Genomic DNA, 24,257 nt, shown 5'->3' on the forward strand with positions numbered 1-24,257 from the left:
CTTTCTGTGGTGTGGTCCCAAAACCACCACCACCCCACCCCCACCCCCCGACCGCCACCGCCGCCCCAAAGAAAGCCTGAGTCCAAGTTTGTCAGGGAGAGGCAGGTTTTATTCCAAGTGCTGGAGAGCATAGTCCCCCACTCCTCCCCCAGAATGACCTCAGAGCAGGAAGGGGATGATGGGCATGCGCAGGGGCGGGTAGTCTCGGAACTCCTTCAGGTAGCTGCGGTGCTTGCCCTTGGCCCAGATGGTCATCTGAGTGAAGCCCACCAGGGAGAAGAGCGCCACTGTGGGGCAGAGCAGGGGCATCAGGGAGGGGCTGCACAGCCCTAGTAGGCTGGGCCCCAAGGAGCAAGGGACAGTGGGCTCACCTGGGAGACACTGTGTCATGATGGCAAAGCCAATCCAGGACCCCACCTGTGGGGAGAGCGGTCAGGGGTGAGGGTGGTTAATGCCTGCTGTTCTGCAGACGCCTCGCCACCCCCCGGGGCCAACTCTTCCCCCCAACCCTTTCAGAGTGAGGAGGTGGAGACCAAACTCCAGTGCCAGAGAGGCCTTGAGTAAACAGGAACCTTATGAAGCCACCCCCAGACCCCTAGAGCTGCCTTAACCACGCCCCAACACCCAGAAAGGCCAGCTTTTCCATCTCCATATGCTCCAAATGGCTAAAGCAGTTACGGAGCCAGGCACCTCTATTAGGGGCTGGCCCCTCCATGTGGGTGGGACCCCAGCCCCTGGAGGGAGAGGAGAGAGCAGGGCAGACCCTCACCTCGTAGGTATAGTTGGGACAGGACACCAGCAGGAAGAGCCAGGTGAAGGGATTCTTGGTAGGGTAGGGGATCTTCCTGGTTTTGGACCCTGGCAGGCAGGACAGGAGGGGCAAGTGAGACCCTCTGGAGCAGCCCGCTCACCACCACCCTTTGTCTGGGACAGGCCACTCACCAGCCGGCCGTAGGTCCCGCAGAGCCATGTGGATGGAGAAGTTGCCAAGCTGGCAGATCTGTTGGAGCGGCAGGGTCAGCCTGGAGCCCCCCAGACTCCCCACCCCACTCCCCTCCTCCGGGCCTGCTTGTGCTTACCACGAAGATGGCGAGCGCCAGTTTCACCTGCTGAGCTCCATAGGCTGAAGGGGAAGCAGAGAAGGGAGGCCTATGAGGGGAGAGCCCGGTGGGGTGGGAGGCTCCAGGGTGGGGCAGGGCAGCTCCAAGGCCACTTACTGGGGGGTGTGTAGAGAGGGTGGTTGATGTAATAGGCCATCCAGGCAGCGAAGCCCCAGTAGTAGGTGCAGTTCTGAAAGCAAGCAGGGCTGGGATGAGGCCTGGCCCAGCAGAGGGAAGGACGGGACATGTCCCACAGCAGGGAGCAGGAGTGGGGGGTACCCCAGGGTGCTCACCTTGAAGATGTTGCGCAAGGGCATGGTGCCATGGGAGAAGCGGTGCACAAAGAGCGTCTCCAGCAGACGCTTGACGTAGTGGAATGAGTGGCAGATGCAGGCGAGGCTAGGGTGGCGGGGGAGCTGGCTCAGCCGGGCAGGTCCAGCAGGCCTCTCCCCCCTCCCCCACTGCCCCCTTCCACCTGGCCCCACTCACTGCACCACTGTGTGCCGGCTGGACGTGAAGTCGTATTTGTGGCCGTAGATGAAGGGCACCCGGAAGTAGAAGAGCAGGTAGATGAAGAGGGGCCCTGCATACTCGGTCAGGAAGACCTGAGGGTATGGGGAGCAGGTGAGTCACCCCAACGTGGCTGACGGGAGAGGAGGCTACAAATAGGTCTGAGACTCACCGTCACCCAGCTGATCTGGGCCCCTAGGTCCCGGAAGTAGAGTGTGGCCGTGGTGCCCACGGGCAGCTTTTGTAGAACATCCTCATCCTTCAGGGACTTGCCCTCTGCAGAGACAGGCCAGGGCTCAGGGCTGCCCAGACCTTTGCCCACCGCCACCCGGGAGCCTAGGGGTAGCCGAGCAGACAGCTGTACTCACTGGGGTCCAAGCGGAGGGACTGGCGGGCAGGGTACCACTGTGGATCTGTGGGGAGAGCAGGGCATCACAGCACATAGCATAGCAGAGCCCAGGGACCCCACGTCTCCAGTCCTGGGACAAGGGCTCTGAGGCCTGTGCCTCAGCTGGAAACAGCCCAGGCAGAGGCAGGATGTTGTCCTTCCGAAAGCCAGCAAGGGCATTCCTGCCAATGGCCACACAGGGACACCTGCCCCAGGCAAGCCAAAGAAACCTGGGCCACACTGGGGGCATCTCTGCAGAACCCTGGGGGAGAGGAGTGCAGAATCGGGTCCCACCCAGAGGCGCCTGCCCAGAGGGGTCATGGAGGGCAGCGCAAATGGGCCCTGGACTTACGGGTCTTGGTGAAAAGGTTCTTGATCTCGGCAATGGTGGCATGGGGTTCCACCTGGGGGAAGCACAGGCCGCAAAGAAGTTGGGGCAGGGTGGGGTATGATCAAGGACCCTTCCTGATAAGGGGGTTGGACCGGGGGCCTAGGAAGCTGCTACGGGAGGGAGACGGGTGGAGTCCAAGCCCCCCCCCCCCCCAAGGCCGAAAGGAGCAGCAAGGGCCCTACCAGAGCGGGGTAGCTGTAGGCCTGAGGCTTGGTTTAACCAAAGGCGGCCAGGATACCCCTGCTTCACCGGGCCTGCTTCTCTGCCTCTCCTCCTCACCCCACCCACGGCTCCCCTCAGAAAGAAGGCCTCTAGGGACCAGAACTCCCTGCAGCAGGTCCCAGAACACCCGCCTTCTTCCCAGGCCCCAAAGCCCTACACGGTCCACCAAGGCTGCTTCGTTTCCTCCCACCAGGAGCCAGCTCCTGGCCACACCCAAGGGCCATCGCTGCCCACTCCACCCCAAGCTGGCAGCGACAGGCCTGGGGACAGTGTCCCTTGTATGCCTGAGGAGCAGGTAGGGAGTCAAAACACGTTGGAGGGGCACAAAGGGTCCAGCTGGACAGCTCCCATCTCCTCAGAACCAGAAGCCCCAGGAAGGAATAGGGACCTGGGCCCAGTGCCCTTGGCCCAGTACAGCTGGCACCAGGGTCCTACCTTGTCCAGGAAGCAAAGCTTCTCCCGCGTCTTTGCGTCCAAAATCTCCACCTCGAAGAAGAGAACGGCCTTTTTAGGTTTTTTGGTCACTTTGGTGGGTGCGATCCGGGGGAGGCCATTAAGGCCGAGGCTGGGGCCCGGGCTGAGGCCCTGGCTGGCCTCCCGGGCCACCATGCTCATGTTCAGGTCCATGCTGCCCTGTTCTGCCCACCGCAGTCGGCGGCCCCAGCTGCCGGCCGTCAGCCCCCACCGCGGACCTCCCCACGCCAAGCGCTCTGGGCCGGGCCGGCGTGATCAAATTCTGCCGCGGTGCTGGAAGGGAGCCCGCGCCTGCCCTGGCACCGCTGCCTTCTGTGCCGCTGTAACCCGAGTGCCCCGCAGCCATGGCCCAGCTAAATATAAAACTGCCCCAGACTCAGCCCCCCAGAAGCCGGGCCACATACCTCCTGGGGGCAACCCCCGGGGGCTGGGACCCCTGAAAGTGAGGCTCTCCAGTGGACACAGCCCCCAGGGGGCAGGGAGACCCCGAGACAGGCACAGAGGCGCCTCCTGCCTGGGCCCAATACAGGGTGGATTCAGGTATGGGAGGAGGGTGAACGGCCCGCAGGCAGCCCGAGCCCCGGCGCCCAGCTCCGGCCCACAGACTTCACTTGGCTTGGAGAAATCCCAGCTATTTTGAGAATCCGAGAGATAGATCATCCATTTCCCCTTCTGAGCTGTAAGAGACGCTGCGGATTATTTTCCTTGTGCATTTATGTTCCCAGGGAGGTGACAGATTCCAGAATTATTGGTGCAGAGAGCCTCTCCCTAAGTATGGAAAGGGTCAGGAAACCAGGAAGTTTCCAGCTAGCATCCGGCCTGGACTGATGAGCCCTCGGCCGCTGCCTCCCTGACCTCCCTCCTCTCCACTCATTTCTCACGAGGTTCACCCAGGCCTTGTTCAAGGCCACCTTTGGGGCAGTCTTCCCACTGCATCAACGCAACACAGCACCCCTACCTAGGCCCCAAACCCCACAAAGCCCAGAGCACAGAACCTGGCCACCCCACCCCACACCCCCCACTGCTCTGCTCTGAGCCTCCAGAGAGTGACTGGTCTATAGCAGAGCAATGGAGCAGAGCTGGCGGGGAGAGAGCCCTCAGGGGAATCTGACCCACCCGTCCCTAGCAGGTCAGAGAAGGCGCCAGAAGGACCAAGATGAGCAGTGAACACATGAACTGCTGGAGCTGGGGGGAGGCCCAGCAATGGCCAGCTGATCCCAAAAGGCCCAAGTGCTCCCATGGAGGGCTTGGCACAGGTGCTATTAGACATGGGGCCATGGCTGACCTCAAGTCAGCCACTGGCCAGCAGGTGCTGGTAGAGCCCCTGTAGCCTCACCCCTGGTAGAGCCTCAGTCAAAGGCAGCATGGGAAAAGGAGCAGGACCAGAAACCCGGGGCAGGGCCCCAGCCAGGGCTCTCTGAGGGCACAGCCCCCATCCACAGCCCAGGCAGAGGGGCCCACTGCAGCCAGCACCCCCAGAAGGAAAGGGCTCCCCTTATCCATCCCCCAATGACAGGAGGTGTGGTGGGCAGCAGACAGGACTGAGTCTGGCCCTGCTGTGCAGTCCCTGGGTGACTAGACCCTCCCTTCTCGCTGAGCCTCAGCAGGGGGCAGGTAGGAAGGCATGTACCTCCAGGAGCTGTAAGTCTCATGAGACAATTCGAGTGAAGCACCAGCATGGTGCCTAACAGGGCCCCAAAACGTGGGGCCATAAGACTGGGCATGAGGAGACCCGGTAGGAAGGGCACAGGCCTGGGTGCAGATTCCAGCCCCCCTAGTGGCTGGCAGCGCGTGGGCCTATTGGCCCACATACACTATGCCTGCCCCACACCATGGACAGGAGAGGGCCCAACACCCATCCCTGGCCTATGCCGCCTACTGATGCTGCACCAGATGGAGGGTGCCTGCTGCCAACTGCAGGCTCGGCCTGGCTGTGTGGGCTTGGGGGGCATGTTACTGAGCCCCTCTGAGCCACACGGATAACAAAACCAAACAGAAGGGCCCAGAAAAAGAAAATCGGTCCTACCGCCCAGAGTGCCAGGCCCCACCGAGGGGACTTATGGGAAAGGGAAGGGGCACATGCAGAATGTGCCAGAAAGGGCTAGAATAGCAGGGCCTTGGGCAGGCATAGGGCCTGCCCTGTGGCTGCAAGTATATTAATAGTTCCTGGGTCCCAGGGGGGCAGTGCCCACATGCCTTTGGAGCCCGTGTGGGGCGGGAAGGCAGCACTGCGCCTCCTGGGAGAGGAGGCCTCCGAGTTCCTGCTGAACCACTCAATAGCTTAAAATACAACCAGCCCCTCTCCCTGCTGGCCAGCTGCTGGGGGAGGGCTGAAATCCTACTCTCTCCCCCAACCTGGGCACCAGACCAGGGTCCCAGGGAGAGTCGGGGGCCCCCGACTGGCTGCCGGGAGAGGAAGCTGGGTGGCGGGAGGGGTGGCCGGGAGAGGGGCACACTCCCAGCTGCCACAGCCACAGACGCGCCCAGGCCAGTCCCAGGCTGGAGGAGAGGAGACTGCGCCCTCCCAGAGGTAAGTCTGGCCCCTGGGGCGGCACCCAGGGGCCCAACCCACCAGGGTGAGGGCTGCCTCTGCTCAGGGCCACTTTCTTGCCCCCAAATCCCAGGATCCAGCAGCCTTCACCCTGGAGGAGATCTGAAAGGCCCTGAGGGGTGAGGGGAAGTGCGACACAGGACCTCGTTGTACAATTTCTGCAATTCCCCATATGTCTATAATTATTCCAAAATAAAAAGTGAAATTTAAGTTATGCTAGATGGCAAAAAAAAGAAAAGGAAGAAAGTTATGCTAAGTAAAAGAAGGCAGACACAGAGTCACATATTTATGTCAAGTGTCCAGAATCGGCAGACACAAGGAGACAGAAAGACTGCATTGCCAGGGGCTAGGAAGAGGGCAGTGAGGAATGTTGCCTAATGAGAACCTGGTATCTTTTAGGGATGACAGAAATATTCTGCAACTAAATCGAGATGGTGGCTGCAGCGGGGCAACCGACAGTGTGAATATACTCGATGCTGCTGAACTATCTTCACTTTTAAATGGTTAATTTTATGTGAATTTCACCTCAATCATTTTTAAGAGGAGGGCTAACAAACAGGCCCCAATTACCCATCTAAAAACAGGTCCCAGGGCAGGGAGCAGCAAGGGTTCCTCACCCACATCCACCCACCCACACACCAAGGGCCGAAACATAGAGGACCTGGTCCTGTGCTTCCCAGGCTCCAGTCCCAGAGCTTACCCGCGCACTGCACCCCTCTCCACCCCACTGCGAACCCACCCCCTGCCCCGTGCTGAGCATGCCTCCCATTGTCCTATGCTTCTCTCTCCCTCCCCCGGCTCCCTCGCTCTCTCTCACACACACACACTCGCCTGCCAGGCCTGACGCCAGCCCGGGATGGGAACCCAGGGTAGGCCTAGCCCAGGTCAGAGTGTACACGCAGCTGCTGAGCACAGCCGCTAGGCAGAGTTCCTGAGCAGAAAAGGCAAGGTAGCAGGCCCAGACCTCATCCCTGGGGAGAAGATAGGCCAGGGGAAAGGAGAGATCTGCCCTCCTAAGAGAGCTAGAGGCAGGGTAAGGGCTAGGTAGAAGGGGTGTTACATTGGATAGATGGGTGAGGAGGGTCACTGGCCCAAGGTCCCAGCACTGACCACAAGCAAGGGGTGTGGCACCAAAGCCTCAGGCACAATGGACACAGAGGACAAGGATAGGGCAAACGTGCTGGCCTGAGACACGGGAGCGTGGCTCTGCGATGACAGTTCCACTAGCCTGGGAGGAATTCTCACCCAGGCGCCTGAGATTCCATGGTCCAGCCAAGAGCAACTCGTGGCATGCCATAAGGTCAGGGCATGGGGGGTGGGGAGAAGGAGCAGGGCAAAGGGTGGGGACACAGCCCACCCTGAAAGAGCCATGGGGACCAGGCTGCAACGTTCCCCAGCCTGGAGAGGAACACTCAGAGCCACTGCTGAGCAGCAGGCCCCATGGCCTTCACTGTCTTCATGGAAATAAAAGATGTTGCAGATCAGCACAGCACTAGCAGAAATGAGGGTGACATTTTCTGAGCCCTGTTCTGAGCCAGTACTGATGCCCACGGCAAGACTCAGGGATGAACCCCATCTAACAGATGAGAAACCCAGAGCAGTGGGAAAGCAGAGCAGTTATGCAACTACAGGAGAGGCTCAGGGCCTTTGCACATGCTGTTCCCACTACCTGGACTCCTTGCCCCCCAGACCCTACAGGCCTTCTTCCTTTACATCCTCGGGCCTTCAGACAAATTCCCAAGTGAGGTCCTTCCTCAGAATAGCAACTCCCATATACCAGCTCCCGAGGGCAAGGACTCTTCTCCATCATTTCCCAGCAACCAGAACAGCCCAGCAAGGAGCTAGGCTCAGTAAACAGCTGCATGAGGCAACTGGGCTTGCCCAAGGTCACACACACCAGGACCTAAAGCTCCCTCCCCACTACCCTCCGAGCCAAAGCCCTTCCCTGCTCTGCCTTTACCACAAGCCAAGGAGCCAACGCCCACCTTGCCAAACCCCAGAGCAGAAGGGTAGAAGCTACTGCCTGGAGCTCTCCCTATCCTAGGACAGGACCTAGCTCCAGAGAAGCCTCTGTGAGGCCCACAGACATGCCCCTCCAACTCCAGTGACCCTGGGAAGCCCCACATTCTGACAGCTGGACCACCCCCCCCCCCCCAGGCTCTGGGGCACTGCTCACCAAGGGAAAGGGTCAGTGACCAAGCCAGCTCCAGCTCCTGGGGAACCCTGCTGTCTTTCTTCACCAGCAACCCCAACACAGAAGGGGATCCATGCTGACAGGCTCTACATGGCCTGGGCCCTTAGAGGCACTACCACAGGCCCAATGGCCCCCTCACAAGGAAGGCTCAAGGGCCTTCTTGGCCATTAGCACATCCCCCAGGATCTGAGGTCCAAAAGACACACCTATTTCCTGGCTGTGTGGCCTTAGACAAGTTATTCAACCTCTCTAAGCCTCCATTTTCTCATGTATAAAGTGGGCTGCCCTCACCTGCCATCTCACAGGATTACTATAAGATTTACAAAGCTAATAACAACCACAAAAAGTACATAAACTTGCCCAGCCTAAAAGTCATCCTGTGAAGAATAAATACTACTAGACCAATACTGGCAAATAGTACAGGCAAATAATCCTGACCAGGCCATGAAGGGGCCCAACCACAGGACTCCAAGGTCAGAGAGGTGGTGTGATAACGCTCCACCCAGCTGGTGACAGTATCTGGGAACCCTAACAACAGCAAGACCCCAGCCCAGGGCGGGAGAGGGGCGGGGCTGCAGTGCCGTCCCTACAGTGGTTCCCAAACTGCGCTGTGGAGGCGGCCCTGCTCTCCACTGCCCCCTTGTGGCCGTAGACTCCACTCCCACCTGCTGGAAGACAGCCCCGCCAAGCAGGCAACTCCAGGGCAGGATGGGGGCAGGATGGGACCAGGACGGGACCAAGAAAGGGAGCACTTGTTAGGGCTCTGCTACCTACTAGCTAAGAGGGTCTTGGCAGCCACTGTCCCACATCCATTCATTCCTTCCTTCATCCATTCCTGCCTTCCTTCCTCCCACATCTCAGGTACTGCAGTGAACAAAACCAAGCCCATGCCTTCACAAGACGGCCCCCCAGACTGTGCATGCTGTGAGGGAGGGAGGACAGACAACAGTGACATGTTCTGTCACCAACAGTTGTGGAGAAAAGCAGAATGGAGCAGGGGATCCAGGGTGGGGGGAGGAAGACCATTTTCCACAGTGGTCAGGGAAAGCTTCCCTGAGGAAAGGGCGTCTGAGCAAAGGCCAGTGGACGTGAGAGAAGAAACTGTGCACACAAGGCAGAGGGAACACCAAGTACAAAGGCCCTGTGGCTGGGCCGGGCTTAGCACGTCTAGGAGCAGGAAGGCCCAGGTGGCCAGAACTGAGTGAACAAGAAAGAGTAGAATATGAAGCCACAGAAGGGATGGGGCAGGTCACAAAGGGCCTTGTGGGCCACAGGGAGGGCTCTGGCTTTTACCCAGAGTGAGGTGGGTACCAGGGAGGGTTTGTGAAGAGAGGAAGGTGGGGTCGGGTGCTCGCAGGCATCCCTGGGAACTGGGTCGGGTGCTCGCAGGCATCCCTGGGAACTGGCAATAATGTGGACGGGAGCAGGGAAGTGACCATGGAGGAGTGAAAAGTGCTGGCGTCTGGACAGACTGTAAAGACAGAAGCACAGGGTCTGCTGATGATCTGAAGGGGGACGGCGTGGGGGGAGGCTGAAGTTTCTGTCCTGAGCCCCAGAAGGAGGGGCAGCAGGAGGAGTAGGCACCAGCCCAGCCCAGGTGTGAAGAGCCAAGTTTTGCAAATCCTGCTCCTGCAGGAGCTGGGGAGCCCAGGCACCACTGTCCACAGGGCCTGCAGCCCAGGAAGAGATCAGTGTCCCTCAGTCAAGCCTCAGTGTCCCCATCCCTACCAACACAGCCAGGCCCACTGCTCCCCAGTCCCCTCCCATGTGCGAACAGGACTCAGCAGCCTCAGGGCAGAGTCCACATCCCAGAACCCCTTGGAACAAGGGGCAGGCACAGGCCTGAGGGTCGCCTTGGCTTCCAGATCACCCTCATCCACTCCCACTTACACACCTGGAGCTTCTGTGCCTCCTAAGATGGGACTTGCCCAACAGGTCTGTGTCAAGAACAGCAGGCCTGGAGCTGCAGCAGCGTCCCAGGCCCCTCCCCTCATCCTCCCCTTCCAACCGCACAGCAGCCGAGGGAGCAGGGGCTGTGAGCTCCACTTCTTAGACAAGGAAGCTGAGTTCCAAAGGGTGAGGGGCACACCCACCTCAGCCCAGATGCACACTCCTGTGTATTCAAGGATGGCCAGCGCCTGCCACAAACAGGCCTCTGGGGCCACACCCCCACCCAGCACACACTCTGCAGGGGCCCCGCGGAGAGATGGCACGAGGCAGCAAACCCTGCCTCCAGCAGGCTCTCTGGGACCCCACAGGGGTCTGCCTGCCAGGAAAGGGCCATGCATCTGGGCCATCTTGTGCGGGGCAGCCAGGGCTGTGAGGGAGTGTGTGCCCTGGTGGATGACATCTCCTGGGCCCAGGGCACAAGAGGGCTGCTGTGGGTGCAGGCCCTGCTCAGTGCAACTTAGGACTCCGGGCAAAGATGCAACGGTCCTGACAGGTCCTTCAGCTGACTGGCCCAGGCACTGGTGGCCCCCACAGACCCCCACTCAGGGTCCAAGGGCTGCTGCACCCAGAGGATGGAGGTCTGGCCTCAAGCGGCAGGGCACCCAGCCCGCCCACCCATTTCACAGTTGCAGAGGCTTGGACACATTTGCCTGGACTCAGTGACTCGAGACTTGCAGCTCATTTTCCCTTCCACTTTCCAGAAATATCAAAGTCACACTGCTCATGCCAGGGTAGCTGAGAAGACCCTGGGCTCAGCTGCCAAGAAGCCAGCACAGGCCGCACCTGCTCCGCCAGAAATACCTCCTTCCCCAGTGGCCTCAGCTCATGACCCCATTTCTGAGGTGCACAGGGCAGCTGCACCAGCCTCCCCAATGTGCCCCAGTAGGAACAGAGCATCATCAAGGCTGGGAAAGGCTGGGAGACACTGACTCACTCCCAGGCCCTCAACCAGCCAGTTTCCATCTCCCACCCCCACTGGCCAGACAAGAGGAGTCAGTGTGTGACTGCCAACATCCCTAGGTTCTGGGATGGGGGCCAAGAGACACTGGCAGAGCCCATGCAGCCCAGCAGCATCCTGGAGAGCATTCTCTGGGTGCTCGTGTGACCCCAGGTTGGTCGCTGCAACCACACAAAGCCCCACCTGAAGGGGACACTGAACCAACATGGCAGGGACTTGATCTCTGGCCTGTTGACCAGATGCTCACTGGCACCCACAGCACACGCAGCTCCCTGAGCCGGCACAGGCCGCATCTCTCCAGCCTCCAGGGAGTGCTGGCCCACCCAGAGCAGAGCTGCTAGGGCCTGTGCCATCTGGAAGTGCCTCTGGAGTAATGTCTATCAGATGCCTACTTGTGCCAAGGACTACGCAAAGACCTTCCCGTGCATAGCACACCCAGCCTCACACGGTCTGAAAGCTAAGGACTGTGACCCCCGTTAGGCAGCTCAGAAACAAGTGGGCCCTCCCCCAAGGCACACAGCCAGGAAGTGCCAGAGCCAGTGCCAACCCGCCGGCTTGGGCCCAGAGCCCCCACTCACCACCACGATGTAATACCACGGCCACGGTGAAGAGCAGGGTTAACTGCTAACAGGGGAAAGGGATAGAAGGGCCCCTGGATCCGATGATCTGAAAGACACCTCCCTCCCTGCTGATGCTCCAACGCCAGCACACTAGTCTTAGAAGGTCCAGACCCTACAGAACGTGCCACCTCCACCAGGAGTGTCCCCCCAGGGATCCCAAGGGCTGAGACTGGTCCTCCCCAGGCCTCAGCCTCCCGTGGCCCCAGCACACTCAGGGTGCCAAGGCAAAAGGCCTGTCGCCTTCTGACATCACAGGGAAGGGCTCAGGCAGGCTCGGCAGCTGTCTTAATGCTTCCCGCACGGTTTCCTGTAGTGGGCAGAGGCCGTGAGGGGTGGAAAAGCAGGGCCTAGGAGGGAGCAGTTCCCAACACTGAGCAAGACATAGTTCTGCAGAGGCCTGGGGCAGCCCAGTCTTCCCTGCCTGAGCCTTGGCTTCTCCATCTGGTCAGTGGCAATGTGAGAAAGAGGACCTCACACAGATGAGCCTCGTGGCACATGTGGCAGAAGTTCTGCCCCGCGGTCCAGAAGCCTGCCCACGCATGTGACTCGGCTGAGGAGCCCTGGCCGGGGCAACCTAGGAGCAGCACAGGGTCTCCGACAGGGGAGCCGGCACCCAGAGCTTCAAAAGCTCCCCAAGTGACTGATGGGGACAGCCACCTCAAGCAGGCCTGCCTTCCTCAAACAGGCCCTGCCCCCTGGAAGAAGCCCAACATCAATCCCTTGAGGGACTCAGCAGGCCCAGCCCCTCCCAGTAGGGCCCCAGCCTTTTCCCATAGTGGCTCCCCAACCCCTCCTTGCCCTGCCCCCTGGGGCTGTTAACACCAAGCCCCCAGCCATCACCAGCTCACACTGACTCTGTCAGACTGCCATTGTTACTCCATTTCATACACAGGGAGGATGAGGCTCAGCAGCACAAGTCCAGCCCAGTGAGCCCTGGCTACAAGCTCCAGCGGCAGGACCCCATCTTTTTGCGCCCTAGAACTGAACGTTCTTCCTCCAGGGCTGTCCCTGGCCCCAGACCCTCGGGGAATGGCCCAGGTCTGCACCCCTGCACCGCCTGGCCAGTTGAAGTTGGTGACCATGTCTGGTCTCTGCATCTCTTGAGCAGGAAGGTGCCATCAGGCCAAGAGGCCGGACGTGGCAGGAGACACAGCCCTGCAGACACAAGCCGATGGAAGCAGCAGGAGGAGTTCATCCAGGCCGACCCCCAACCTGCGTCCAGCACTTCTGGCCCAGTGGGACAGGCAGGTTAGTCCACCCCGGAAGCTCTTCTGGAAGAGCCCACTCTAGGATCCCCAGGGCCAGCCTTACAAACACAGCCAACAGCTAATGCCTCCTGCGGGGAGGAGACATATTCTCAACACAAATTATCTCTTTTACTACTAATCTTTTGGGGAAACTGAGCCTCATTCATTCAGTGCATAAATATTGGCTGAACAGTGGCTACATGTCGGCACTGTTAAAGGTTCTGGGGATTCAGCTATGGAAAGATCTAAATCCTTGCCCATGTGCAAAGGACATTTTTGGGGGGGGACAAAGATAAATAAAGTTACACGTAATATTAGAAGATGCCCTTGCCCCAGGGAAAGCAGCACAGGAAAAGGGGACAGGCAGTGAGAGGGGAAGGGGGAGTATGCAGTTTTATATCAAGTGATCATGAAAGGCCTCAGAGGAGACGTTGAGACAATTCCTGAACGCACTGGGGAAAGAGCTCCTGAGAAATCTGAGGACAGCATCAGGCAGAGAAAGCACCTGTGCCAAGGCCCTGAGGTACAGCATTCTTGGTGTGTTCAAGCAACAGTGCAGAGGCCTGTGTGGCTGGAGGGAGTGAGCAAGAAGGGGAATGGGGCAAGGTGACAGGTTGTGCAGGGCCTCAGAGGCCACTGTAAGACTTTGGCTTCTATTTCAAGTGAGATGGGAACCCTGGAGGGCTCTGGGCAGAGCAGGGATATGACCTGACTTAAAGAATCCTTCTGGACTATAGGGGAATAGGGTGGAAGCAGGGAGCCCAATAATATCAAATTAAAATAAAAGATGGCTTATACCAAGGGGTCGGCAAACTATGGCCCACTGGCCAATTCTGGCCCACCGCCTGTTTTTGTACAAGCTAAGAGATCTTGACATGTGGAAATTACATGAAATTCAAACTCCAGTATCCACAAAGTTGTATCGAACACGGCCACATTCATTGTTTAATGTATCATCTAGAGCTGCTTTTCTCAAAATGACTGAGTTGAGAAGATGTCACAGGGGTTGAATGGCCCACAAAGGCCAAAAAAAATATTTACCATCTGGCCCTTCATGGATAACGTTTGCCGACTCCAGACGTGGGCCGGGGGTGGGGGGGTGGGCTGCATTCCAGAAGCACTCTGAAGGCTGAGCTACAGATTTGCTGACTTCAGGACGCCAGGCATGAGAGAACAGAGTCAAACAGCCTAGGAGTAGGGTGATTAGAAGGTTGGAAGTGCCATTAACAGGAATGGGGAAAAGCAGGTTTGAGGGGGAATCTGGAGCTCAGGTTTGGATATTTAGTCTGAAACACCCATTAACAGCCCCCACGGAGCACTCCAGCTCACTGAGAAAGCACGTAAGGCAGAGGTTGGGGGTCCTCTGAAGTTCTACAAGGCTTTTCTGTTGACTGAGAAGTTCCCATTCACGCTCTCAGGAAATGCTGACTGAGCCCCTCAATGTGCTGGACCGGTGCTAGGTGCCGAGCTGCTTTTCTCAAAAGTGTCCCTGGCCCCAGGGGAAGGAAAATGAAGCAAGGGACAACGAACCCAGGAGTTCTGTATGCACGTCCTTCCCCGTGCCTTCTCTCTCCAGGGTGCATGCTCCCAGGCCGAGTCAGGGAGCCTGGCAATGACTGCACTTCTGTGTGCCATCCACAGACACCCCAGGTGAGCCAGAATGTGGCACACAGTAGGTCCCTACGCCCACTCCTCAGACCATGCCCGGGTCTGTTGGTCTGTGGCTTAGCACTATCCATGGGATCCTTACATGAAAACTCAGAATTCAGGTAACTCTGAGCCAAAAGGGGATGGGGGAGGGGAAGGGTCAAACTCCAGAGCACCAAAAGATGAGCAGTGACCAGCTTCATGACCCCAGGCCAGGAGCCCACTGGAACTGCCAGCCCCGAGGAGCAGGCATCATCATCGGACAGCAGTGCTATGGGGGGTGGGGGCTGGGGGCGGTGCATCGGGGATGCTGCAAACTGCTTGAGCCTGCCCTGTGCCTTGCTCTGTAGGCCAGGGTCTCTAACAGACATGCACATCATCACTCGTTCCAAGGTATGTGCTGAAGTCCCCACCAGGGGCCCAGGCTTACAGAGATCGAGGGGCTCCCACACACAAACCCTCAGTAGGTGCTAAGTTTTACGTGCAGAGAACTGAAACAGGAGAGGCCCCAGGGTGGTGAGCCTGGCCTGGGTGGGTCAAGGGGAACCTCTTAGAGGTGACATTCAAGCTCAGCCCTGAATGACAGGATTCCCAGATGGGAAGGGCAAAGCCACCTCTCCTGAAACACTGATATTCAGGACAGGGGTTGCACAGCTCAACCCAGCCCTGCCCTGCGGTAGATGGTGGGCGGATCCCCATCCCCAGCCAGGAGATTAGTTGGACTTCAGTCTCTGCAGTAAATAGTATGCAATAACATACTGTTTCAGACTACATGTATCTCCTCAAGAATTCTGATTGATACGCCCCCACTCCCCACCAAGAGATATGTTTCCCCAATCCCACCTTCCCCCAATGGGGAGTCAGACTCCTGAGGGGTCCTGGGAAACAGCTGCTCCCCACAAGAAGAGTGGAGGCTCCAGCTCTGTGAGTCCCTCAAGCTCCGACCTGCTTCCTGATGCTGACACTCCGGTGCCAGTGCTCAACCGTCCTCCCCCAAATTCGGCCGACCCGCCCCCACCCCGAGGAAAGGCCCATTCCCATGGGCCCCGTCACAAACTGGCATGGCCCCAGCCAGTTTTCCCTGGTCCCTTTAAGAAGGAAAAACAGAGTTCGGAAGGACCCAGACAATGACACAAGCCCTGTAGTCTACAGGGCCCACTGAATGGCCTAGGGACACTGCTTACATAAGAGCCTGGTTCGAGCAGGGACAGGGACAGGGCTGTGCCAGCATGCCAGTCACTGTGACCTACTGAGAGGCCCTTTATCCCTCAGAGGGCTGGGAAAGGCTCGTGGCCCATCTCTAACGAACCACGGGACTAGAGGAGGCGGGGTGGGGGAGCCCCAAACACCATCCACCACCCATCAGTCAGTAATAAGGAAAAACTACTCTGTGCATTTATGTAACAAAAACCTAACACAAGGGCCCCTCAAGGACTTAAAAATAAACCACCCTCTGAAAATTTTAAATCTTAGGCAAAATCAACACAAAAGGGACTTCATCACTCTCAGGATAAAGTCCACAGGTCTCTGCCCTGTTGACCTCACCTCTTAACATGGGACATCCACAAAGTCTGGCCTCCAGGCCTCGGCACCTGCTGCCCCTCATCCCTTCCCTAAAAACCTTCTCCTTCGGGCCTCAGCTTAGATGGAAAGACCTTGAGGGCAGACACTGTGGCTACTTCAGCCCAGTATTCCTGGTACAGTAAAGGTAGAGAGAAATACCCCGGAACAAATGAATGAGTAAATGACAGATGGAAGCAGACAAGTGGAACCCCTCAACACGAGAACGCTCGGACCAGGACAACCTACCAGCACCCTGTGCGGCCAGGGGCAGGCCGCCAGCAGATGCAGTGCCAGCAGCTCACGGGGAGAGCGAGTGTGACGTGGCTGGGCTGGACCTGTGGCTCGAGGCCAATGGGCCATAAGAAGCCAGCTTCCCCCGATCAGGACCACTAAGGACTGGCTCAGCCCAACCCATGAGACCGAGTCCTCAGCCAGGTCCCAGCAGCAGCCCCACACTCACCCTTTGGCCCTCCAGGATCCTGACCACAAGAAGATGTGTTCATTCATCCAATCATTCATTCAACAAGGACGCACTGGTCAGATGCTGGGGAAGCTGCAGGAATGAGACACAAGGAGTCCCTGCCCTCACGGAGCTCACAGTCTGACCGTGAAGTACCCAGATGAAAATGCAACCACGGCCAGAAGGAGAGGAACGGGGTGCTAGGGGAGGGGGCGGAGGTCATACCCCAGGGAGGATGGTCCAGGAAGGTTCTCTGCATGACTTTGAAGTTGAGCTCTCAACAGTAAAGAGTGACCAGAGAAAAACAGAGGAGAGCATTTCTGGCTGAGGAACAGGCATGTGCTCAGGGCAGGAATGTGGCTGCGGGTGTTTAAGGAGATGAAAAACAGAGGTGTAGTGATGAATGAGGACAGCAGGGGACAGAAGACGCCAAGAAGTCTCTGAGGGATGGTTTTGAGCCACAAGTGCTAAGATCCTCCTACTTACATGGGGAAGCCCCTGCGGCTCTGCAGCAGGGGGACGGCGGGGCGGGGGGGGGGGGGGGGGGGGGGCATGGCCGGGCAGGGCAAGAACAGAAGCTGCCCGCTTCTGAGTGAGGAGGCTATGACTGACATCAGACGACCAGGCCCATCTGAAACACCCACTTCTTGGGATGGTTCTTGGTCACAGTAAGGCAAAAAGTGGGTTCTGACTGTGATTCCATTCGGCCAGGGATCTTCCCAAAGAGAAAGAATAGATCGTCCCAAAATGGGACTTCAGCGTGTGTGACAGCGTATCAAGACTGATCACTGATCACGGGCTTCTTCCTCCACCTTCTAGGCGTATTATTTAGCATGAACCCATCTCCAGCAGCACGTTCAATGAACCAAGCCTCATGGCCTGTTCACAGGCAAGTTTGAAGTCATTCAAAAGAGGTCACATGCAGAAAGCATTTCAGATAATTTGACTGACCATCTGTCCGATGATTTGTCCTTAACCACCTAATGCTCTGTATCTTGACTGCGGGCCACAAAGTGTGCTGAGCACTTTACACCCCACAGGTAGCCCTCCGAGATAGGGGTCTTTATTCTGCCTTCTCGGGTGAGAACACTGAAGCTCAAGGAGGTAAAGTGTCTGTCCCAAGGGCAGACGTGGTAGCCACCGAAGACCACCATGTCCTTCCCAACCACATACTTCATTCTTCCTCAGTTCACAGGCACCGGGGCCCACCCACAGAGAAGCCCACTTTGGTCCAGCAGAACCCTGGCTCTGCCACTCGCTGTGGGACCAAGGGTGCTTCGCTTCACTTTTTTTTTTTTTTTTAAGAGAGAGATCACAAGTAGACAGAGAGGCAGGAAGAGAGAGAGAGAGGGAAACAGGCTCCCTGCTGAGCAGAGAGCCCGATGCGGAACTCGATCCCAGGACCCTGAGATCATGACCTGAGCCGAATGCAGCGGCTCAACCCACTGAGCCACCCAGGCGCCCTTCGCTTCACTTTTTTGTCAGTTTCCCCATCTGTTGAGTCCCTATCTCATAGATTCACTATGAGGATTAAGTGAGTTAACAAAGAAAAAGCACTAAGAGTATTACATTAGTAGTGGCTTGACAACAATGATGATGCTCTGGCTGTCCCTGGGTATTAAAACCTCCTCACCTGTCACTGGCAACATCAGCTAGGTGTTAAGACAGAAGCTGAACTCAACCAACCAGCCCCAGGTCTCTGGCCAAACCTGTCAGTGAAAGCACAGGGATTCCCAACCAAACTCAACCATGCTATTGAGTCCCCTTCTAGCATAGTCCCCACTCAGAGCTGTCAACTCTCCACTTAAACTCTCCTCAGGAACCTGTTTATTCAAGGGGTTCAAGGGAGTCCCACCACCCGGCTTGCACCCACACCCACACCCACCACTCCCACCACTCAGATCTTCCCACTCACCTCCCCACCTCAGCCCCGCCTCCACCCCGCCTCCTCTGCCTAGGCTCCGCCCCACCCTCCCCACCCCCCCCACCCCGCCGCCCCCACACGCCCTCACACCCCCATCTCCCCACCCCTCCCAACCCCAGGCTCTTGGCCTGAAGCACACCGACACAAGGAAAGTCTTTAAACTTCTCCGTGATTTTCCGGGCTTGACAGTATGGATGGAACTCTCACCTCTAGAATTCCGAGGGTCAAGTCCATCCAATTTTAAGGCCGAGGCAGACCCGCTGTCAGCAGCCCACGTGTCCCCTCCCATTCTCCCTCCAGGGATGTTCTGTTCTTAGAACAATGGAAGAGCCCAGCCCAGCCCTGCCACCAGCAGCCTCTGGAAGCATCAGCAGGGCCAGAAACAAAACAGCCAAACTCAGGGCTAAAGCCCAGCTACACTGCAACTTAATTTGTTTGTCTTATGTGTAAAGTAGAAGTAATACTCGTGCCCACCTGATTCCTCTTCTATGGATGAGGACTCAGACAGACTTGGGTCCGGATCCCGTCTTTACCACAACAAGATCTTGGGGCAAGTTCCCTCACCCTTCTGGGCCTCAGGTCCTTTATCCACAAATGAGGGGACAAAAAGGACCCAACCTCTTAGGTTTCTGGATGGACACAATAAATGTGACCTGTCCCTGCTATTAATCCAGCAGGATTATCCAGCCCAAGAAGAGGGGATCACATCCAGCATCCCAGCCTATCCGCAAATGCAAAATCAATCCAAAGGCATTTTTGGAAGGCCTGTTCTTTCTCTGCAGCAGGCAGAAAGATGTTTAGAGTGAAGTGGCCAAGCAGTCCCTGTGTCAGAATACAACACCTTTCTGCAGACAGGCACCAAATTGAAAGTACAAAAGTCAAAGAGACACACACATTAAATTGGGTTCAATAGCCAGAAAAACCCTAATTAACCCTCACCTATTCCAAAAGTACACAAGAATTCACAAGAAAAAAAGTACAGAAAATAGCAGACCCAAGATCCCATCTCCCAGATTTAACAGATATTTACATTAGATTCCTTTTTTTCCCCCAATAAAACAGACATAGCTGAAGCCTTCCCCAACCTCTCTCTCCCCAATCCCTCCTTCCCCAAGCAATGGTTCCTCTGTGTAATTCCCACATATTTCTGACGTCTAACTGCAATTTATCATTTTATTATGTACATATTCATGAACATTACATATAAAGCTCATTTGGTACTTTTTTAAACGTATAGAATCTTTTGCGACTTGCTTTTTTCCACTCAACAGGATGTCTGGAGATCTATTAAAGGACTGGGTAATCAAACAAGATTTTCTTTCATATAATGGAATTGTGCATTTTACGCATACCCTTTCATGATAGATTCCCTGCAATTTCGTAATGTTCTTTAATACTGGCCTTTGCTTTCCCAAATACGTAGGTTTCACCTGCCCTCAAGGAGCAGTCACAGAGAGGCTCAAAGAGGATAATCAAGCTGTCCTGGTCACATAATCATTTGTTAAGTGGCAGAGCCAGGATTCCACCCCAGGCCTGTCCAGAGGCCACACACCTATGACATAATGACAGGTCAGTCTACTTTCTCCTTAATTTTTCCTTTCCTGCCAAGTTTTCTGACTCTAAATAGAGTTCGGGACCAGAACTCTACTTTCAGAACTTTCACATACTTATTCCTGCAGAGAAAGCTGAAACAAAACTTGCCTCAGGCAGGGTACCATGTTGGTCTGGAATTATTTGCAAAATAAGCACCAACAGAATTACCCTTTTTGTGGGGGTGGAAGATCCTAAATGGGGGCAGTAGGGACCCCAAGGGGATGAGGCTTCATCTCCATGTACCCAGCTAAAGGGAATGGGCAGTGATCTAGGCTCAAGGAGACTGTGAGGCACTGATCCTCCCAGGAATTTACAAGATGCAGCAGCTGTTTCTCCAGTTACTACTGGGATCATTACTTTGACCCCCCCATCTGCAATGACAAAAACAGCAATAAAAAAAAATATATCCTGTAGCCTGGGATAAGCAGGATAAGCAGGTTCTCCTATCAACCCTGCTCTGAACCCAAGACAATCTCAAGGCCTGCTCTGGCCTTCCAAGGAAACGACTTCAGTCAGGTCCCAAGGGTGACCTGTTCTATCTGCTTCATCTCAGTTAGCTGAAGGGATACTTTTTCCTCCCAGATCACAGAGGGGAGACTAGCAATGATGCTAAACTGTAAATGAAACAGCAACAAATCTGCCCTCCAGCTGGAACCCTACCTGCCATAACATCAGACACGAGCCCTCGTGAATTCACTGCGTGACACGTGTCACACCTCATACGGTTCAAGCATCACTTCTATCCTTTGTAAACTGCACTTCATAATCTCGAGGTCTCTCTCAGAGCCACAAAGGTCTTTTGAGGGAGGCTATGCCCCCAGTAGACAGGGGGGTCACTTGGGGTGGATGGGGTGGAAGGATGCATAAGATCCAGAACAGAAATATACTCTTTGATGTAGATCACTGAAACTTTTACTCAAACTGTTAAATGTTAGTGAAAGCACCCCTGCTATTTTTATTGATCTGCAACAAACACCTGGAGTAACAAGAATCTGCTTGCTGTGAAACTGGGCCAGGACACAAGGGCTCCTCCCACACAGAAACTAGCTATCACCTCAGACACTACTTGGCAAATGTTAGCAAAGAATAATTGAGAACACAGCCAAATACCTAACTTTTTTTTTTCCTCCAAGGTCACTTTGGGGATTTTATTTGTCTGCTTGTTTAATGTTGTTTTTAAATATTTTATTTATTTATTTGACAGACAGAGATCACTAGTAGGCAGAGAGGCAGGCAGAGAGAAAGGGGGGAAGCAGGCTCCCCGCTGAGCAGAGAGCCTGATGGGGGACTCGATCCCAGGACCCCGAGATCACGACCCGAGCAGAAGGAAGAGGCTTAACTCACTGAGCTACCCAGGTGCCCTGTTTAATATTTTTAAGATTTTATCCATTTGTTTATTTATGAGAGAGAGAGAGTGAGCACATGCAGGAAGGGGTGCAGAGCAGAGGGAGAAGGACAAGCAGACTCCAGGCTGAGCATGAATCCAGGTGCAGGCAGCCTATCCCACAACCCCGAGATCATAATCTGAGCCAAAACTAAGAATCAGACACCCAGTCGAATGAATCACCCTCCAAGATCACTCTGAACAGTGGGTTTGAAGCTCCACCTTCCTTCTGGGAGGGAAAAGATTTCAGTAAAGTAAAACATGTTCTCCAGTCCAAACCATGGGCCCTCAAGCTGTTCTCAGCTTCTGGAACAAAAGTGATGATGTCAAGGGTCCTCAGAGGCTTAGTTTATCTGAGGCTTACTTTATCTGACTGCTAAGTAAGAAAGCTAAAACTACATTATGCAAACTGTCACACGGATGTTCCATCCTGCATCTTTTGAACTGTGGCTTTTTCTCTAGGATTATAAGAGGGTTTGAGAGGAAAAACTAGATTACAACTTTATTCTATAATCAGAGTTGAATGGGGTAGCAGAGACTATTGAATTCTATCTCCTCATTCTTGGTATTATGTCAAAAATGAGTGAGAACTTCTGGGATAAATGTTTCAAAGATTCTGGGTAAATTACCAAAAATAATAATTATAAAAGGGACAAACGAGGTAGTGGTATTCAACTTGTAAATAAAAACAGGGAATCTCTTTCACTTATATGTGAGACTATTAATGTGGTCAACTTCACAGAGACAGAAAGCAATATGGTGTGGGTGCCTGAATGGCTCAGTCGGTTAAGTGTCCAACTCCTGATCTCAGCTCGGGTATTGATCTCAGGGTCACGAGTTCAAGCCCAGTACTGAGCTCCATGCTGGGTGTGGAACCTACCAAAAAAAAAAAAAGGAGGGAAGGGAAAAAAAAGAGAAAAAGAAAGCAGTATGGTGGTCGCAGAGGTTGTGCAGAATGGGGAATAAGGAATTACTGTTTAAACGGGACAAAGTTTCAGTTTTGCAAAATCAACAGGAAAGAATTCTGGAACTGTATAGTGGTGAGGGTTGCACAACAATGTGAAGGTACTTAATGCCACTGAACAGGACACTTACAATGAATGATTAGATGGTAAATTTGATATTATGTGTATTTTGCCACTGTTTTTTAAATTGAGGAGAGAAAAAAGATATCTCTACCTGCTAACTTTCATTTGAGAACCAGCATGGCCTAGGAGCTGGCAACTAAGACTCTGGAGTCCTATCTCTCTGTTCTGCATTTACCATCTGGGGGCCTTTGGGCAAGTCGTTCGACGTCTCTGAGACTATTTCTTCACCTATACAAATGGGAATAGTAACAGCCTCCAATTTCAGAGGCCTATGAGAATAACAAAATCAAGTAACAGAATCTCGTAGCACAAGAATAATCCCAAACTGAATTATTATTATGCGTATAAGTAACAGTTTATTACTTAATGTTACTTAAAAGTCAGTAATGATCAAATAATTAAGTTATTAATATAATATTATATTATCAGCTAGGTCGCTAGGCGCATTAGAAGACTTCGTTTTAAGGGGAAAAGAAGCCCAAGTTAGGAGTCAGAAGACCTGGGCTTCCAGGATGGCTGTAGCCATGAGATTTCTCCCGGGTGCAGGGGTTGACTAAGATGATCTCTTAGATTACCAAAGCGCAAGATCAGCTTTGCTGCTCGGCGGGGGCCAGCCCTGGAACTGCACCTCCCTCACCGCCTAAGCTTCTCGGGGACGTCCAGGTCGAGGGAAGGGGTCCAAAGTTCGTGCGGGAGAAGGCTGACTGCAAAGCCCCTTCCTAACTAAACCTGAGGAGGTGGCATGGTACAAGCTTGTACAACACACCCACGAATAGGGAGCAAGCGTCCCGTACTTTGTTCCTCCCCTGCCAAGTCTGTCTCACCCCGCTGGGGGAGCTACAAGGAAGCTGCCAGCCTCCCGGATCCTGCAGAGACCCCAAGAAAAAGAAACCCTAAAAGAGCCTGGGTTGCAGAATTATAAATACCCTTTTGCACATGCGCACTGCAATTTACGAGTGGCCCGGGGCACAACGCGCGCCCATTGCGCCTGCGCCGTCCCGGTCGCCCTTAGGGGCACAGGAGCAGAAAAGGGGTCCCGTGGTTCCGCGAAGAAGAAAAATGAATTAATCTGCGGCGGCCGCTCAGTGCGGGTTTCCTCGTTCCTTACCTCATAGTGCTTCATGGTTCCCTCACACGACCCCTACTGCGCCTGCAGCCGCTGCTGACTACCTGCGCGCAACAAGGAACAGACTCTCTCACGCGCTCGCGACAGCCGCGCGACACTAACCTCGGTTCTGCGTCGGCCCCGCCCCTCCCTGCCGCGCGCGCCCCTACAGCCAATCAGCGCGCGGGGAGCTCACCTTCGACCCCGCCCCGTGAGGCTGGTCTTCAGCAAGACCTAGCCGCTCTCGCCATAAGGCTGGCCAATCAGCTTGCGGAACACACCGAGGGGGAGGAGCGCAGGCCGGACAGGGACGAGCAGAAAGGTGCTTGGCCACCCACCAATCAAAGTGGGGCCCCGGAGCCGCGCGCCCCTTCCCCGGCCCTTGGTGGCGTCGCTGTGGAAACCAAGGGAAGCGACGGTTACCTTACAGGTGGGGGCGGGAGCAAAAAGTTGAGTGACAGGGAAGACAGCATCCGCATGGCGGGGGGCGCGACTGTGTGAATTCCCAGGTGGGCAGCCCCCTAGGTTATGGGGAGCAACCTGAAAGGGCTAGGTGCTGGGGGCGTGTGCTGGGGCGCCTGGACGGAGAGGCCTCTCCGGCGAGGGGACCCCCATCTGTCATGAATGGAAGGGAAAGAAAGGGGACATGTATGACGAAAAGCCCCCGGGGATCCCCCAACTTACAAACCGAGTCCTCGCCCCATTCTGGGGGGTGCAAGCCCAGCCCCGTAGGCCAGGGGCCCACACCTGTCTACCTGTGCTATCCAGTATGGTCACCACTGGCCCTGGGTCTAGTGAGCCTAGAAACGTGGCTGGTACAAATCAAGATGTGCTGTAAAGGTAAAACACGCACCGATTTCAAAGACTTAGTATAAAAAGGAGAATGTA

At 55.5% G+C, this 24,257-nt stretch overlaps 2 protein-coding genes across 5 annotated transcripts in view; one reads left to right on the forward strand and one right to left on the reverse strand.

Moving 5' to 3' along the window:
• Positions 1–87: 87 nt before the first annotated feature.
• TECR (trans-2,3-enoyl-CoA reductase) lies at positions 88–23,531 on the reverse strand. 3 transcript variants are annotated; one of them, XM_082710230.1, is made up of 13 exons: positions 23,373–23,531; positions 3,047–3,097; positions 2,351–2,402; positions 1,979–2,023; positions 1,783–1,886; positions 1,590–1,705; positions 1,394–1,499; positions 1,218–1,290; positions 1,080–1,123; positions 943–1,000; positions 770–858; positions 372–417; positions 88–287 (listed from the first exon to the last, which is right to left on the reverse strand). In XM_082710230.1, the coding sequence occupies exons 1-13, from the start codon at positions 23,385–23,387 to the stop codon at positions 160–162; spliced, it is 927 nt and encodes a 308-aa protein (XP_082566356.1). In that variant the 5' UTR covers positions 23,388–23,531; the 3' UTR covers positions 88–159. The 3 variants fall into 3 exon arrangements, with proteins under 3 accessions (XP_082566356.1, XP_082566355.1, XP_082566354.1); XM_082710229.1 differs by lacking the exon at positions 1,218–1,290 and having other exon boundaries at positions 1,080–1,149; positions 1,355–1,499; positions 23,373–23,528; XM_082710228.1 differs by lacking the exon at positions 23,373–23,531 and having other exon boundaries at positions 3,047–3,253.
• Positions 5,115–24,257, forward strand: part of DNAJB1 (DnaJ heat shock protein family (Hsp40) member B1) — a 28,767-nt gene continuing 9,624 nt past the window's right edge. Inside the window, exons 1-2 of one of the 2 annotated variants that reach the window (XM_082710293.1) lie at positions 5,115–5,615; positions 12,467–12,606. The gene's annotated coding sequence lies outside the window, so the exon portion shown is untranslated. Of the gene's footprint in view, positions 5,616–12,466; positions 12,607–23,799; positions 23,879–24,257 lie in introns of those variants that run through there. The other variant, XM_082710292.1, reaches the window with a different exon arrangement.

This window comes from Mustela nivalis (genome assembly GCF_964662115.1).
Source record: "Mustela nivalis genome assembly, chromosome: 1".
NCBI lineage: Eukaryota > Metazoa > Chordata > Mammalia > Carnivora > Mustelidae > Mustela > Mustela nivalis.

Bases quoted from the DNA above. Each gene is read 5' to 3' on its own strand.
- TECR (XM_082710228.1), bottom strand. From the start codon at position 3,238: ATGGACCTGAACATGAGCATGGTGGCCCGGGAGGCCAGCCAGGGCCTC. The intron at 1,500-1,589 runs GTGAGTGGGGCC...CCGCCACCCTAG, and splicing joins AGCCGGCACACAGTGGTGCA to CCTCGCCTGCATCTGCCACT. The intron at 1,291-1,393 runs GTGAGCACCCTG...GCTTGCTTTCAG, and splicing joins CCTTGCGCAACATCTTCAAG to AACTGCACCTACTACTGGGG.